Consider the following 18,651-nt stretch of genomic DNA (forward strand, 5'->3'; position numbering starts at 1 on the left):
ATAGGATGCCAACTTTCCCGTTCCACCTTAAATAGTCCAGCAGTTCGGACACCTGAAGCACCAGAATGTAACTGCTGCACCATTTAAGGTGGAACGGGAAAATTCAAACAGGAAGCTGGTGAATATCTGACTTCAGCTTCATATCAGTGAAGAATTAGGGGTGGGTGATAATAAATAATTGCCCCCCTCTTTGAAGGCATATGATGCCCTAAATGTAACTAAAGCCCAGCAGTGAGGAGCTGAACTTTACCCTCCTCTGCTGTCACTGCAGACTGGCAGGGTCGCCTACAGAGCAGCGCTGGTAGCTGTTAATGAAGTGATGCTCTTTTTATTTGAGGGTCCCATTTCAGAGGGAGGATTTCAACCACTACCCTGTAACTCAGTTCCAAGGGGCAAGGAGACACTCGAAAACAAGGGGTAGGGGTAAAAATAAGAAATGGGACTGGGCCTAAGTGTTAGAACTTCTCCATCCTCTCTACGCTGGGAGAACGAGATCCCGCTGGCTGATTAAAGAAGGGATTATAACAGCAGATACATCTATACAGCATCACTTTTTATGCACATATGCACATTGGGCCTCATTCTCCAATATCTTCCTAGGTTTCCTCTTGAATGTGTTCTTGAGAAAGATCCCAAGTCTCCGTCAGATTCATGTCATGTTCTTAAAGTGCAGAACTGTTCTCACCTTTGTGTCTTGAGTGAGTGCAGATTCTGTTCTTACCCAAGAACAAATCCCACATAAGAAAACACTGGTGAACGTCAGAGTCTTGGTGAAACCTGCGTAAGCTGGATTTAAGAGCGAATTTCTTCTTAAAATGATTGGAGAACGAGGCCCAATTTCTGAACTTTTAGTTTTCTAGAAATTATAACAATGCAAGTGTTTGGAAAACCCGCTTGTACTGTGGTAATAATTTATTTCTAGATGCAAGAGTTATCAAAATATTACTACCAACATCCCCCTGATAAACTAACCCAATCTGAATAAGAGCTTTAGATCCAGAACACCTTTATCTTCAATAGTATCAGTTAAAATGTTATGGAGTACTAACAGCTCTAATCCTAAACTAACTATAACCACTTAAAAGCACTATGTCTATAAAATGCATTGTGAAGACGATCCTCATGAGCAATACAAGTACACGTACACACACACACACACACACACACACAGGAAGTTATAGATTCGGAAGCACTCTGCGGCATCAATTAAAAGCATTGTAGCTTAAGCAACGGTATTGACCTGCAGTAAATCAGGGCTCGTCTACACTGGGCTGGTAAACGTTCGTGTGGTAATGTAGTCCACAAATTTCCACTGGGATGGACACCCATGCCCACCCTGGCAAACTGCTCTACCCTGCTAGTGAGGGAGATTGATTAAAAACTTTGCGAGGTAAACACGGAACCATTTTTTTGGATTCAGCAAAGTTTTAAATCAAAAATTAAACATTTAACATTTTTAAACTATAAAATCTTGCTTTGTTCGGAGGAACTTTGGGTTTCCAAAAATCTCCTGTGAATCTTTATTTAACCATTAGGGATGCGAATCGGCTAAGATCGGAATGGCAGACTTTTGCTCTAAACACAAAATCTGCAAACGGCAAATGTATTGTTTTTATTTTTGGCAGATGTCTCAGTTTTATAAGGGCAATAAGGTGAGTAAGGAAAGTGCACTCACGCTGTGAGTGAATGCTGCTGCTACACATGAACAAAAACGTCAAAAAATTAATTAAAAAATATATAAAAGCCAGTTTGGCTGACTAAAAAGCTAATAATCTTTATAAGCAAATATAAGCAAATGATACAAAAGTGCTGCAAATTTGTTAACGTGGTTCATTTACTCCAAACGGTGTGAGCTTCGAGTAAAAAAAAAAAAAAGGGAAATTGAACGACCATCTGCATCCGTCTACCATTTGGCTGTGAAAATGTATGAGTGGTGCATCCTTACCATTTGAACTACGACAAGCTGAACTATGAATATTACTACAAGCAAGCTGACACTACTGTGCACTGAAATGATGCATGGCAACACGTTTAATACCATAATTCACCTCTACATCATCATCTAACACCAGCTGCTCAAACTAGACCGCAAAGCAACTTGAATAGTACATTTAACAAAGCTCACACGTTTATGTGGGGTGTTTTAGTGATGCTACTAGTTCTGTGGTGTCAGTTTGAGGTGCAGCAGAATTAGCTCGCATGTAGCAACATTTGTATTTCAATTTGTTAACAACCTCATTTTTCTGACGATCCAGTGATGTTCAGCAGAAAAATGTGCGCAAGACAAAACGTGCCAGGTTCAGAACATTTTTATCACATGGTGCGCAAAGTGCTTTTTGTCTCTCCCCAGAAATGCTTTTCTACTATTGAAATATTTTATTAAAAACAGAAAAAAATCTATTTAAAAAAAAAGATTATATATATATATATATATATATATATATATATATATATTTTTTTTTCCTTTTTTAAGTCACATTAAGAGATGTTAATGCTTTCATGCAGCGGCACAAGCATTCCGCCATTTCGACTCTACTCTCTTGGTGAAGCAGATGAACTAGAGTGCTTGTAAAGAAACACTATGCACATTCTTTTGTCCGATGGCTTTTTATGCATGTCTTGATAAACGTGTATGTCATCATTACTCTTGGTTTAATGTGTAGAGAGGCAGACTCACGCTGCAGTTCTCTGGGGGGACCAGAAGCTGGGTGATCTCTCCTCCGTGCACACAGAAGATGTGCTTCATCTCTCCGGTGAAAATGTCCCACACGATGACGGAGAAATCCACCCCACCGGACACCAGGGAGCGCTGGTCATAGCGAGGGGAAACCTGGTGAGGGTACAGCAGACACGTCACCTTATTCCTGTGACCCCTGAGAGTTCGGTGAGGAGGCCAGCCTGAAAAAAGGAGAGAGAGAGACTGTAAATACAGTATTTCTCACCAGAACACTGAATTTCTCACATGTAGTTAGGGCTGTTTTGCAAACAACGTAACTGAGATGGTAGTGAGAACTTATATAGGGTGCATTTAGTCAACAGCTTTATAGATTTTCTCCATAATTCAGTGATTGAGACGTTAACCAGGTCATTCAGAGTGGTTTGTTGTGAAACGGTTCATAGAGACCCAAATTTCTTTACAGTGGTGGTGATCGGAACCAGGAGTCTCCAAGGTTTCTTTCAGGACTACTTTAAATCCTTAATTTCATCAACATCAAGCATGTTTTTTTTTTGTGTCGCTCCAAAAGTTGCTGCGTCTCGAAGCAACAATGCTTGATTATTTCCAGTACCGCAGTCTGTTTTCGCACATGCTCAGACTGAGAAGTCTGAAAGAAATTAGAGTAAGAGTTCACATGCACTGAGAAATCTGATCACTGAGCTAAAATCCAGTCTCTTTATCAGATTTCTTAATTGGATTTCTTGACCTTACTCCAATCTAAGACATCAGAGCGCGCTGTTTACATGTCCTGTGAATAATCAGATAACTGCAGAAATCAGATTATGATCGGATTATTGAGTGCATGTAACCGCAGTCATTGAGTTTTCTTTATTGCTGATGTACAAGGTAAAACATCAAAAGTATTGTCTGTGGTAATTAATAGCCTGACACAAATGCAGCAGACAGAGTTTGGGCTGCGAAACACTGGAATGCTCCTTTAATATTATTCCAACACATTCCCAGTGTTTCCCTCCGGATCACCTCTTCTCAGCATGTGCTCCCCCTGCAGCAGCTGGACGATGGCGGTCTGCGTGGCCGGCACCAGAATGATGCTGCCGTCCTCCCTTCCACACACCAGGCGGCCCTGTGAGGGGATGTACACACTCGCCGTGACCTTGATGGGCTCCTCCGACCCCGGCAGGACACTCAGCTGGTCGATGATGCCGGCGGGCAGCGGGGTCAGCTTATCAAACGCCTCCTGCAGGCTGATAGTGGAGGAGACCTGCAGCTCTGTGGGAGAAAAGAGAGAGAGTTGGTATATACACACACACACACACACACACACACACACACACACACACACACACACACACACACACACACACACACCGCTATAAATACATACAGGTGTAAGTTTGGACACCGTTGGTCCAATGAAATTGTTTTGTTGATTTTCAAAGAGAAAATAAGTTCACATCCTCTACAGAGAGCATACTCCAGCATAATTTAATATACAATTACTGTTTATTTGCTGAATTTAACATAAGAAAAAAATAAAACCTAAAATGTGCCCTGTGCAAAAGTTATAGCATATTTTAGATTTTATTTAAAAATTAAACTCAGCAAATAAATAGAAACTGTGTTGTACAATTCGCAGAACAATCTCATATTTAAGTATATTCTATGTAGTGGGTGTGTTCACTTAGTTCCACTTCAGCAAATCAACAAAATATGTAATTTGATCGGGATCGTTCAAACTTTTGCATACACCAATCAGGCATAACATTCTGACCACCTCCTTGTTTCTACACTCATTGTCCATTTTATCAGCTCCACTTACTATATAGGTGCACTTTGTAGTTCTACAGTTACAGACTATAGTCCATCTGTTTCTCTGATACTTTGTTACCCTGTTCTTCAGTGGTCAGGACCCCCATGGACGCCTCACAGAGCAGGTACTATTTGGGTGGTGGATCATTCTCAGCACTGCAGTAACACTGACGTGGTGGTGGTGTGTTAGTGTGTGTCGTGCTGGTCTCAGTGGATCAGACACAGCGGTGCTGCTGGAGCTTTTAAACACTGTGTCCACTCACTGTCCACTCTATTAGACACTCCTACCTTGTCAGTCCACCTTGTAGATGTAAAGTCAGAGACGATAGCTCATCTGCTGCTGCACAGTTTCTGTTGGTCATCCTCTAGTCCTTCATCGGTGGTCACAGGACACTGCCCACAGGACGCTGTTGGCTGGATATTTTTGGTTGGTGGACTATTCTCAGTCCAGCAGCGACACTGAGGTGTGTAAAAAGGGGGCTAACAGTATGCAGAGAAACAGATGGACTACAGTCTGTAACTGTAGAACTACAAAGTGCACCTATATAGTAAGTGGAGTTGATAAAATGGACAATGAGCGTAGAAACAAGGAGGTGGTCATAATGTTATGCCTGATCGGTGTATATACTAATGCTCAAAAGCTCAGAATCATTGTTCAAACATAATTTGTATTGCAGGTAGACGTGCAAAATTAACCAAATATGAGGCCACTAGCCTACAATGCTTCAAATAATTTATAGGACAAGTAAAAAAAAAAATATGGAGAAATGCTGGATGATTAACGGAGCTGAACAGAGCTATAATTATAATAGCTAATATGCAGAATGCCTCGTACTGGAAAAGGTGATTATCACATCCTGAGGCAAATAACTTATCAATTCAGTCATTTGTTGGTAACTACTTTACATTAGCATCTTTAATTTACAGCTCACAAAAAGTAAGAAGTCTAAAAACATCCTAAGTACTGAGTTTATAATATTTCCATCTACACTCTTCAAGGCAGTACTGAATATGGTAATTATTAAAATGGCAACTGACTAAGCTTTTAAATGGTTTACTGTACATATGAGCACAGTGGGATCATTCTCAAAGAAAGCTGTCTCAGTGCTGGTGGTCTTATAGTAGCACCGTAAGCAACCACTAGACGGATTAGGGGAACAGAGCTTTCAGCTGAAGTACTCAAATGGAACAGCAGAGGGAGACACTGCGCTACAAACACCAGACAGTGCAACTTGCTATTGTCTTAAAGGGGAATTCTACTGATTTTCCCAAATTCCTGCATAATTCAATTGTTGAGATGTAAACAAGATCTCTGGTGAAAAGGTGCAACACTCACTCAGCCCTCAGCAAAATAATTTTGCTGGTTATTTGGTTAAAAACGTGACGTTACTTGCAAGACCTTCATCATATGAGATGTAATCAGAGTGATTCAGAGTGGTTTGGAGTGAAATGGTTCAGATGTCTTTACAGTGGTGGTGATAGGAACCAGGGGTCGCCATGACTACAACACAAATATAGCCATTTTATTTACTATCCAGAACCACCAGTGAACCTACACGAGTCTTCTGAGTTTATATGAAATGTGTATGATGGTAAAATAGTGATAAATCTGAAAAATAAGTTTTGTTTTACATCTTAACGACTTAAAATGCAGAAAATTTTAAAAATCAGTGAAACCGCCCTTTCACAGAAGATGTGCAATAATACTTATAACCAAGTGGGATCTACCTTAGGAACTAGAGCCATGAACAAAGGCCTAGTGATTATAGGACTGTATTTTAGGACCAATAATAATAATAATAATAATAATAATAATATATACTATAATAGCACCACTGTATTCTTATATATTCTGTGACAGATTGCCTGCAACACTCTTGTTTGTGCCTTTCCTGAGAGAAAGTAAAAGGCAATAAAAGAACAGAAAACCACAGAGAGGGAGGCAGAATCAAACAGAGGCAAGTCCAGCAGAGTTGAGTGGAGCTGCTGACCTGCAGCAGAAGACAGCGGCTGCAGCGGCGAAGTGTCCGGGATGCTCCAGAGGGTCAACCTGCCCGCCGAATCGCCCTGAACCAGCAGCTTGTGGAAGGGCTCCCTGCGTCCGTAGAAGAACCTCGTCACCGGCGGACAGATCAGCAACTGCAAACACATCAGCCCAGACAAAGTCACTCACACAGCAGCCCACAGCTTCCAAACAGACGACAGAGTCACGATCTTTCACAGCACAGCAAGCAGCACTCTCTTTTTTTGTGAAATTATGCAAGCCATTATGCATATAGTCGGATTTTAATCTATATTTTAACAAATTAAAATAAAAATCCTTGAGAGGGAGATGAGGGAATGGAAGCAGGGCAGCATAACCTAAACTGAACCGTCCTGCACCGAAAAGCCTTCTCACTATGCCATTACAGCCAGACCTGTATTATGAACTGGTCTCAAATAGTTATGACTGGGTTCTAACAGTAGCTGAGGAGAAGTGGGCAGATAAGCGGTCATTCTGAGCTCATGCAGGTTCATACATGGCCACTGATTCAGTTACTATTCATGACATAAACAAGGATAATGGCAAACTTCTTGAGGATTGTATTAGGAAAGATTTTCGTGGCTATTCAGACACATTGGGGTTTAATGTAATCACTACTTCAGCTACTAAACAATGGGGAAAACCGGGTCCTCGTCAGTGAAGCTGTCGCCAGCTTCAGTTTGGAAGTGGGTCAGCCCAGCGTTACACAAACCAGTGTTGCCAGATTGGGTGAATTCTGGTTGGATTTGGTGGAGGAAAAAGTAAACAAAGTTTAGGCTGGTTTGTCTTTATTTTGGTTTTTAAAAAGTATAAAGCAGCTAATCTACACCGATCAGGCATAACATTATGACCACCTCCTTGTTTCTACACTCACTGTCCATTTTATCAGCTCCACTTACTATATAGGTGCACTTTGTAGTTCTACAGTTACAGACTGTAGTCCATCTGTTTCTCTGATACTTTGTTAGCCCCCTTTTACCCTGTTCTTCAGTGGTCAGGACCCCCATGGACCCTCACAGAGCAGGTACTATTTGGGTGGTGGATCATTCTCAGCACTGCAGTAACACTGACGTGGTGGTGGTGTGTTAGTGTGTGTTGCGCTGGTGTGAGTGGATCAGACACAGCAGTGCAGCTGGAGTTTTTAAACACCTCAGTGTCACTGCTGGACTGAGAATAGTCCACCAACCAAAAATATCCAGCCAACAGCGTCCTGTGACCACTGATGAAGGACTAGAGGATGACCAACACAAACTGTGCAGCAGCAGATGAGCTGTCGTCTCTGACTTTACATCTACAAGGTGGACTGACAAGATAGGAGTGTCTAATAGAGTGGACAGTGAGTGGACACAGTGTTTAAAAACTCCAGCAGCACCGCTGTGTCTGATCCACTCAGACCAGCACAACACACACTAACACACCACCACCGTGTCAGTGTTACTGCAGTGCTGAGAATGATCCACCACCCAAATAGTACCTGCTCTGTGAGGGTCCATGGGGGTCCTGACCACTGACGAACAGGGTAAAAGGGGGCTAACAAAGTATGCAGAGAAACAGATGGACTACAGTCTGTAACTGTAGAACTACAAAGTGCACCTATATAGTAAGTGGAGCTGATAAAATGGACAATGAGCGTAGAAACGAGGAGGCGGTCATAATGTTATGCCTGATCAGTGTACTTAGTTTATTACTGATGTAATGATGGTCCCAACATGGCCTAGAGCCTGTCCAGTTCATTACTGAGTGTACAGAGTTCTGCAATAATAAGAAATTAGAATGGCCCATCAGCATAGCCTACATCGCCTCATGTGCCTTTCTGACTGCATGGGATTGTGGGTCCCATCATCTTATCTTATTAAGCACATCCTATATTTCATGCTTTGTTGTTTTCCAATATGTTAAACGCAGCAAATTAATAGAAATGGTGCACTAAATTTTGCCAAAATGTGTCATATTTAAGTGTGTTCCCTGTAAAGCCTTGGGTTCACTACACGACTTTTAAGGTCTTAACAGATTATAAAAGGACTGGGCGACCGGAGCTCACTGAACTCACGCAAACTCACGAAAACTCATGCAAACTCACGCGTTCTCACGTTACTGAGAGACGCAGATAAACAAACGTCAAACTGCTCACTGCTGCTGTTTTCTCTGCCGTTTGCACTGAGACAGTAAAGAAGCAGCAGGCAAAGGTGTAAGTGAGGCTCATGGATTTAAAAATGTGAGCAGTGAGATATTTTCTTAGTTTTAATCATAAAATCGATAAACTCAGCTCATTAAAAAGCTTCGCTTCACACGGGAGTGACTTTTTGCCATTTTTCTTTTTGCTGTATTTTCTTTCGTGCTCTCAGTTTTCATTGGCTGTTGTGGGAGTCTTTTCAGACAGAGTTGTTGACCAGTTTAGTCTATATTTCGCAAAGAGTGGGTTGAAAAAAACTCCGACTGGTCTGAAACGCGACCGGGAGCCCAAAATTATGAGTGTGCGCCCCTCAAACACGACTCGACTCTCCAACTGTGACTCCGACTGAGCCAAAAATCCGCAGACTAGAGCCGACCAGCTCAGACTCGGCCAGGCTGAGAATCAGGGCTAAAATCGGGGTAGAAGTCGTGCAGTGTAACCCCGGCTTAAAGGATGTGTTAACTTCTTTTCACTCAACAAAACGTGAAAATCAACTAAATGTGCCATTTAAACGAGGGTGTTAAATGTTTTATGTTCTATGTTGACTCGATCCCTCACCATTCCATCAAACTTCACCTCAGCTAAAGTAATAAAGTAATGCAACAGCCCTTATGAAGGAGAAATGGCAAAGCCAAGCTGACGAGAGCATTTTATAAAAACATTAAAACTACAATGACTCACAGGAAAAAGATAAGCCTGTAAGAACAACCTGGCCTGTTTGACACATTGAGTGTAATGTCAGTGTCTTGGTTACAGTATAATGTATGCCCATGTATGATATGGTTTGGTATGACGGTGAATGTGTCCACTTGAACAGAGCTCAAACGAGAAGTGTGCGCAGAATATCACGGCATGGAGGATCCTCAAGGCATTCTGGGTAGCCTTGAGTACAGTGCAAAGTTCCACCAATGAGTTTTCATCTGGTGCTGATCTCCCATCACACACATACACACACAACCCCCAAACAAAAATCATAGATAAACACAAATTAAATCAAATAAACACAAAAAAAAACAACAAAAACACACAAAACAGCACAGCAACCACAAATAAAGAGGTGAAAACTCCCACTCGAGGTGCACGAGAGCCCATCTCCATCCCCAACACTGAACTCTCACTGACATCAGCTACTTCATTATATACTCTGAACGTTTATATCTACACTAGTGAATAGTCTCCACTCTACTTCTTCATAAAGGAGAAGTTCTGGTGTCCATGCATTACTGATCATTTGAAGCGATATTACAAAAAATATTTAAAAATTTCTGTGTAATAAAATCGTTAAGATGTAAACAGCCATTCGGAGTGGTTTGGTGTGAAATACTACATTCTAGCAGTAACACGTTATGTACGGCGTAGCTGTGGCTGACAACAGCTGGAAAATAAAGCACCATGACTTGTGTGAAAGCTGTGTCCCTTTTAATAGCGAACGCTGCTGTATTACACAAAGTAGTTGCAGATTTGCTGTCTAGCGCCTGAGACTTTTTTTCCCCCCCAATGCATTAATGGAGGGCCAAATAGTACCAAAGAAACTTTTTTCCCCTGATTTAGCACCATTTTACCATCATCATCATCATCACATATAAAACTCAGAAGATGCACAGAGATAAAAATGGGCATATTTGTGTGACCCCTGTTTCCCCAAAACATACTTCACGCAAGGATGGGAACGCAGATGCTTTGAGCTATGTGGACAGGGTTTCGTACGTAGTTGCATTTAAGAACACACAGAATTTCATAACGCAACGCAAGTGTGAGCTGCATTCTGAGCATCTGAGCAGCAAGGGGCGCTATAACAACAGCCAAGCCTGACCAAGCGGTCAAGTACCACCAGTGTGCTTAGCCTATCACCATCACTTCTCTACAAAGAATCATATCACACCAAACCACTCTGAATGGCTGTTTACACACCAACGATGGAACTCCGTCAATATATTTGACATTTTCTGAAGGACCACTTCAAAGAAAATGAAAATTCTAACACTGCTAATAGTGAATGAAGCCTTATCCAAATTAGATTAGTCAGTTAGCGCTGAAATGCATTATCCTGAGTAGCTGACTAGCTTTCTAGCTGTGTGGGACGCTGAGCAGTTTCTATAAAGCAGCTTGGGGACTTTGCATGCATCTTCACCCATGTGAAGACAGATGAGGAGGGGGTCAATGGTGGGTCGTTTTTAGTGGGAGGAGCATGGGACCGAGCGAATCAGTGTGAGTGGAGGAAACTGGCTATCAGACAGACAGCAGCGAAGAAGCAGGTACACGACAGGGAGCTCTCAGAGCATCCGATCATATTCACTGCTGAAAAGGTGAAGAAGTCAATCACAAATGTCTCAGAAACGCTTGAAAATAAGAGGGAGGTTGTGCAAACTTGGCGTTCCTAATATTTTGCATTCTAAAATCGGCGAATCAAGGATAAATTTTGCAGTTTGGATGAAAAGAGAACAAATTAGTTTAAAAACATGGTCAGTCTAATATCCTTTTAAAATTGTGTCATAATTTTCCCTGTCAGCAAGCGAATGACTGACCGGATGCCTAAAAGGTCACAAAAGGCTGAGAGCTCCCCCTGCTGACCACGTCAGGTGGTGCAGCTGCGTCCTGCCGTCTGATGGGCTTACTGGTGCCTCTAGAGGCCGCTGGGTGTATAGCAGCTCGGGAGTGTAGAGCTCTGGACCAGTCGCACTGTCAGGGAGGGACACCACAACAAACTGCCCCTCACATCCCTCCTCCGGCTGGGGGATGGGAGGAGGGAGGGAAGTGCCCCAGCGTGAAGGGAGGGTGGGAGGGTAACAACAGACAAACAGTAAATAATAAGAATATACAATACAGACAACATAAAGCACATTAGCATTCACAAATACAGGAGCTGGTCACTGGCGGGGGGGACACAAACCACAAAAACCAACACAAATTGTATTGAAGACGAAGCTCAGACACTGATCATAAAAAAAAATAATAAACAAATAAATTCTCACTTTAACATAGATTTTTCCTTAACCCTCTGGGGTCCACGAAATTGCCTGCGTGTCAAATTCAATGTTTCTATATCCGTTTCTGTATCTTTGTGATGATCCAGCTCAGAAATCCAGTTCAAACACTTCCTGAATCTGTAGAGTCGCCCTTTCCATTCCATCTTATCCCGAGATCATACGAGACTCACATCCGGAGTTATGAGCCTGTGAAGAGGGGCTGAGATACACGTCATCTGCTTCTCACTGTGTGGAACTGGTGGATTGGTGTGTCCATCTATATTGTGTGAAACTGACCCATAAACACTCAGGAAATCACTAAGGACTGACCATCACGCCGAAAACCCTTCATTCTTCATTCAGTCCACGTCGGAGACTCATGTGAAATGGCGTGCAGAGAGTTTACAGCTGCTGAAGTTGCTGCAGCGGTTTTGGAAAGTAGTGATGAAGATAACGGAGCATTTAGATATGAAACATATGAGGATCATGTTATATGAAGAGCCTTTAAAGGAGAGTTTAAGGAGATATACACAAATTGAGAAAATGACCTCAGACCCCAGAGGGTTAACAAATGACAGTGTCCAAACATTTACCAATTTAAAAATAAGACTAATAACTACTGTGTATGTGTATAAAGCTATAAGACCACTGACTAAGTCATTATGAATAGGCAAATCTTCATGTCCCACCAGCACCATAGCTTCTTTAGACCACAGTAGACTTTTAACCTTAAGGAGTGAGTTTTTGGAAAATATCTGGTTCTAAAACTTCCACATTGGTTCTAGAATGTAACAGAATTACTATCCCACTGTTACATCACAATTTCCAGATATCACAAATTCTAGGAAAAACCTCCTATTCTCAGGAACGGGGTGGGCGTTATGGCAAAAATACTACACTCATCACAACACACCATATCAATTATGACATTTTGATTTTTTGAACAGACAAAAGAAAGTATAACGATTTTTATTCCATGTTTCCCATACTGCACAAAACTAAATTTAATTAACCAGGCCTAATTATGCTTTCCTAGGACTCCCCCAATCACGATACCACCAGCACTAGGAGGGCGAAGGCTAACACAGGCTCTCTCCATGACCAGTGAAGCACCACCGCATCTTTTCGAACTGTCGCTCACACCAAACGTCACTGGACATAAATTATCACAATAACAGCAAATATTGTCATACTGCCCACCCCTACTCAGGAGGTACTGAAAAGCCTGAGTTGGCTAGTTCGAGAAAGTGAACCAGGCCCCAGATTCAACGGCCTGTATTCACTGCCCTGTATCAACATTATCCTCTTAAGCTCCCCTCAGCGGGGTGCCTAGCCTGTAACCGCTTTAGGAAGCTCTGACTACGTTCTATTTAGAGCACAGGTGCACAACTCGGGTCCTGGAGGCCCGGTGTCCAGCACAGTTCGGTCATTTTACCGCTCAAACACACAGGATTCAAATCGCCTGTAGACCGCCAGGTTTAGTTGGAGTGATTGAGTAGGGAAACTACCAGACTGCAGTGGACACCAGCGCTCCACGATCAGAGATACGCACCCTGCTTTAGAGGCCACAGTTATAGAGAAGGTACGTCTGTGCGGGTGTGTGACTGCGGGTGCGTCTGACCTGTTTGTCAGCTCGGTCTGCGATGCTGTACACCAGAGGAGGGATGGAACCTTCGGCCGTTTTCCCTACGTCGCTGCGGAAGTGCTCACTGGCTGGAAGACAGCTAAAACAAACACGCAGACATGATGAGAGACTGTGTGACAGAAAACACTGCAACTAACATATTCACACTCTTAACCTCATCACGGTTAGAGAAAAACCTTCAACCATATTTATTATCCTAATATTTTTTTCTACCCACCCAGAAAGAGCGAGGATGGTTGTGCGGACTGAACTCACAATTTCCTGACAATAGGGTCAGCGCTTAAATGGCCATGCCACTCAAAAGCCCTTTTTTTTTTTTTTTACACTGTTATTAAATGCCCTTTACATTATGTGTAAATTCCATGATCAAATGTCCAGAATCAGCCCAGATCCACATGGAATATAATCTCTTAATATAAATTAAAAGTAAATAATGTTTTTCCTTTTCATTTAAAGTTACTGTTTTGGATATGTTGGATAAAATATTACAAAACCTATACCTAAAGCTTGAAGGGGCAGGGCTAAACTGCTGTAGGCTGAGAAGGCAGATATGTAAATGCACTGCTTTTTGTGACATCACATAAACAATGAATTTAACACAGGCTTTCCCGGCTTAGTTTCCATGTATGGCCCATACGGACTGGGGAGTGAATGTTTTGTTTTGAAGCTCTAACAATGTTTATATACTGCATTAAAGTCTTTAATTCCTTTATAGTCTCAATATCTTCATGATATGGGCCCTTTAATCATTTATAATTTGCCAGTTTGGAGATACAACAAACCCAGGGATTTACTGCAAGCTCCATACCGTTAATGGAGAAAAGAGATTATAGCAAGGGTGATAATTCTACCAATATGCAAGCACAACTCAGGATACATCATCCAGCAAAGTCTGCTAAACTGGTTCTGGTCCACAAGGTCTGTCAAATGAACTGACTGGCAAAGTCAACAAACTGGAAGACACAGAGACCTTTTTCCATTTTATTTTAATCTGCTTGCAGCCCAATAATTTCCCAAGTGGCGTTCAAATCACGTATATGTGTAGTTAATTAGTTAACGTCCTGTTTGGATAGCCTATCATTAATTTTTAGCACTTTAAATGCCAGCTGTCCTTTACATCATGCGTAAATTTCAAGATAAATGGACCAAAAATGGTACAAAATGACACAGAATGTAACGTCTTAATGTAAATTAAAAGTAAAGAATGTTTTTCCTTCTCATTTAAAGTTACTATTTTGGATATGTTGGTAAAAATGTTTCATTCAAAACATTCTACTGTATTTTCTTATTACCCTGATAAATTGATGCAAAATAAATAAATAAATAAATAAATAAATAAAAAGAAAGATGCATGAGAGGAATGAGCACCCCGACCCCACCCACTACCTGATACACTTATGACTATGTATTTTTGGTGTCACAGCTTAGTTTATGGGTGTGCAGGGACTACAGATGTGTGACAGGCTGCTTGGACGTGTACAATACGGGTAGAACAGTACCTGGCTGGCAGTTTGTAGATGTAGCTACAGCCGTCCTCGGTCCAAATAATAACTTTATCAGCAGCAATAAACTCCCCTCCAGTCCAGGCTTGGTCATTCTCACTGGGCACGGAGCACAGGAGCGAGAAATCCCCCGCATCAAACACCTGCAACACAGACTCTTAAATATCAGTTCAGAGAGACATATTTACACAAACAGTCCAACAGGAACAATAACCATTTGTCTAAACGAACATTATTATCAGATGAATTATGGTGTTAAATGCTGTAATCTTGATTACAGAGTTACCTCACCCTACAGCTTCCATTTTCCACAAAGGCAATATAATTATGTGGTTAATATGCAATATGTAATTACTGAGTTTCTAATATTACTTAAATGGCTCTTATTCTTGTTCATTTGTGTCCACTTATAATGTTTTTGTGGTTTTACACACCAAAAACAGACATAATTTCATTCATTTTTAGCGAACAGATTTATACAGGCTGGTTGCTTCCAAACAAAGGCAGGGAAACACTGGAAGCTCTGTTAGTGCGGATAATAGACTATGGCCAGGGTGGTAATACTACTAACATGCAAGCACGTCTCCGGATACATCATCCAGCACAGTGTGCTAAACTGGGTCTGGTCCGTAGGGTCTGTCAGCTGGCAAAGTCAACAAACTGAAAGTCTTTTTCCCATTTTATTTTAATCTGCTTGTACTCCCAAGCTTTTTGCCAGACTTGTGTGTGTGTAGTTAATGAGTTGATGTTCGGTTTGTATAGCCTATCATTAATTCCAGTCCTTTCTACTGTATCAAGAATTAGAGAAGGGTTAAATTGCTGTGGTTGCTTTGATAAAACAAAACAAAATCACAAGCCAAGTGGAAGGGTGATTATTTGCATAATACTGGCACTTATTAAAATTAATCTACTGTTTAGTAATGTCAATTAATTCCAAAGGGTCCTTCTGACGGGCACAAAGTCATCTGCACACACCAGCCCACAGACAAACAGACAGACAGACACACACTTACCCTCCAGTATTTGGAGCAGACGACAAGGAGGGAGAGCTGAGTGAAGGTGCAGAAGGAGATGCTCTGGCAGCCCTGACAGTAGATCGGCTTAGACTCCTCCTCAAACACGGGGTCCATATCCTGACAGAACACGGACGTTCTATTCGTTATGCTGTCTAATGTAACAGCGCTGTCGAAACAGCGAAGTTTGCAAACAACCGGCACCAATCAACACCGCAGTGGATCACACCGCCTGCCTCCCAGCTCCAGCGAGGTTACGAAAGGTGTGCAACAACATAATTACAAACATCATTTTTCCTCATTTTTCTAAATTTCTGAATTGTGTTCAAAATATCACGTTCACGATAAATTGTGAACCCATATCATTATAGATCATATCCAGTATCGAATCGAGCTATATTATATTTACATTATATTACACACACACACACACACACACACACACACAGAACATTATATGGTAATGCATGAAGTGTGAATGCTCTTCTAAACAATACATATATAAAAATGCACATTGCTATCTAGATACATACATGAATGGATAGCAATATGCATTTCTTTACACACATTTAAATTGTATTAGCATAAATTAGCATTTACACATTATTTAGCAATGCATTATATATATATATATATATATATATACACACACATACACACACACACACACACACACACACACACACACATATATATAATGTACATATATATACACAATTCACATTCATATATTAATATTTATTACTCACTATTAACTATAACTATAAATTAACTATTTATGTAATATACATTCACATATAGCACTATAATATTAGTATGTGTATATATAATGTGCATTCATACTTTACATCAGAGGTCTTCAAATCTGGACCTTAAATCCAGTTTCCAGTCCTGTATCCTGTAGATGGAGCTGATTGGCCACCTTGGGCTGTATCTACCAGTGTCTGCAAAATCCAGGACTGGAAACTGGATTCAAGGTCCTCTACTTTATATGATCATGGATGACATCGAGTCGTGTTGGGTCTGGGTCTGTACCTGCATTCTGCTCACTTCCGCTGTGATGATCCACACTTTCAGAATTCCAGTGACTGAAACTGCTACCACTGTGTCTTCTGCAACACAAGCCGGAGAAAATGATTCATTTAAGAAAAGCACTTAAACAAAAAGATAAATCAAAACTAAAATCTGGTGACTGAGCGCTTTAGAGGGTTTGAGGAGATGGGCTTGGGCACCTTGGGTGCGATGAGAGCGGATGATGCTCATGGAGCTGATCCAGTCAGGAGATATCTTGGACACCAGCGAGTAAAGAACCTCCAGGCTGGTGGCGTCCACCACCAGGATCTCTGGGTAATGGCCGTTACACAGGAGACGGCCCTCACGCTGTGTCCCGATTGTAAACTGGTAAAACTGCAGAGGGAATGAGAGATGAAAAAACAGAGAAAGGCAGAAAGGTAAGAGGATGGCTGGGAGGGTCGAGAAGGTTATATATATCTGATATATGTGGTATCTGTGGTGCCAGTATAGTACAGCGAGGTCATTTTTTGCACTACACTGGAAGATAATTCCTTAAAACAAGCGAAATCATCTGCCAATATAAAATCGCTTAAAACAAAGACAAAATGGCTAGGTTAAATAATATTATAAGCTAAAAACAATCCCCAAATCAGAAATATAAGGTATATTGACTAGGCTAAAGATGCAGTATAGCATTCTCAGTTAGGGTTGAAGTGTAGTTTATTCAGAAGTAGTGATGTATAGCAATCCCAGCATAGCGCACTCAGCAGCAGGGTCATATAGAGAGCTCAGTAAAGGTGTAATATAGTGTATTCTGAAGCAGGGTAGTACAGAGAGCTCAGTAACAGTGTAAGATATGCTACGTTCACACAGCAGATAAAAGTGGCCCAAATCAGATTTTCGCACCAAATCCGATTCTTTTGTTTGGCTGCTCACAATGTGATCTGTATGCAACATCAGTCTGAACAGATCAGCTCCTAAACTGAGCCGCATGAGCAAAAGATCAGAGCTTCACGGCTCATACAGAGCTAAACAATCACGACTGCCAACGAACGCCAGTCGCTCCCGGAGGATCAGCTTCATCTTCACCAGCATCACAGGAGCCATCATGAAGCTTCACTGACTGACAGCTGGGCTCATCACCCAGAATGTGTTCGAGCAGTAAAAAGGGCGCGGTCACTTCTTTGGTCCTCGGATTCTTTAAACTTTGCTTTCGGACTTTTCCTTAATGCTGCAGCCTCGTTTTACCGTTTCTTTCAAAATCTCTTCAAACGCGGGGTGTTTTGGATACATCCTTTCTAATGTTCTGCACAGAAACATCACCCCAAAGGTTTATGAGGTCTCAGCAACACAAAATGATGATGAATGACAAGCTTAACGCAAAAGTCGCATGAATTCTGATCTGGCTGTTCAGGCTGAGCCGCATTGCCACAGATCAGATACGTATCGGATTTCAGTACCACATATGAAAACGTCTCTGAACATGTCAGATTCAGTGTGTTTATCTGTTCACACTGACACACAGACACACATCTGTGTCACATATGAAGAAAAAGATCAGATTTGGGCCACTTTTACCTGCTGTGTGAACAAAGCCACAGCATACTCCGTAAAGGTCAGTGCACAGCGGATGGACGTCGCGCCATGCAGCGCCCAAAAATTTTAATCCACTGTTTAAATGAAGGTACACACACCGGCGTCAACATACTCGGTTGACATATTGGTCAGTTTCTCATTTTTCCATTACTTTGCTAACTTGAAGCCATAAGTAGAGCAGAGAAAGCCACAATGGATCACATGAGGCTTGAAATTTACACAAAGAAAGGCAG

General features: G+C 41.6%; 1 protein-coding gene across 1 annotated transcript in view; it reads right to left on the bottom strand.

Annotated features, from left to right (window-relative positions):
- The window catches only part of LOC118819701 (WD repeat-containing protein 7), a 292,651-nt gene that overhangs the window by 259,784 nt on the left and 14,216 nt on the right, over positions 1 to 18,651 (bottom strand). The window contains exons 5-12 of the mRNA XM_036587568.1: positions 17,041 to 17,215; positions 16,844 to 16,920; positions 15,809 to 15,928; positions 14,793 to 14,938; positions 13,270 to 13,372; positions 6,478 to 6,625; positions 3,698 to 3,946; positions 2,678 to 2,898 (exon numbers count right to left, since the gene is read on the bottom strand). Coding sequence (XP_036443461.1) covers positions 2,678 to 2,898; positions 3,698 to 3,946; positions 6,478 to 6,625; positions 13,270 to 13,372; positions 14,793 to 14,938; positions 15,809 to 15,928; positions 16,844 to 16,920; positions 17,041 to 17,215 — 1,239 coding nt within the window. The remainder of the gene's footprint in view (positions 1 to 2,677; positions 2,899 to 3,697; positions 3,947 to 6,477; positions 6,626 to 13,269; positions 13,373 to 14,792; positions 14,939 to 15,808; positions 15,929 to 16,843; positions 16,921 to 17,040; positions 17,216 to 18,651) is intronic.

This window comes from Colossoma macropomum, unplaced genomic scaffold (genome assembly GCF_904425465.1).
Source record: "Colossoma macropomum unplaced genomic scaffold, Colossoma_macropomum, whole genome shotgun sequence".
Lineage (NCBI taxonomy): Eukaryota > Metazoa > Chordata > Actinopteri > Characiformes > Serrasalmidae > Colossoma > Colossoma macropomum.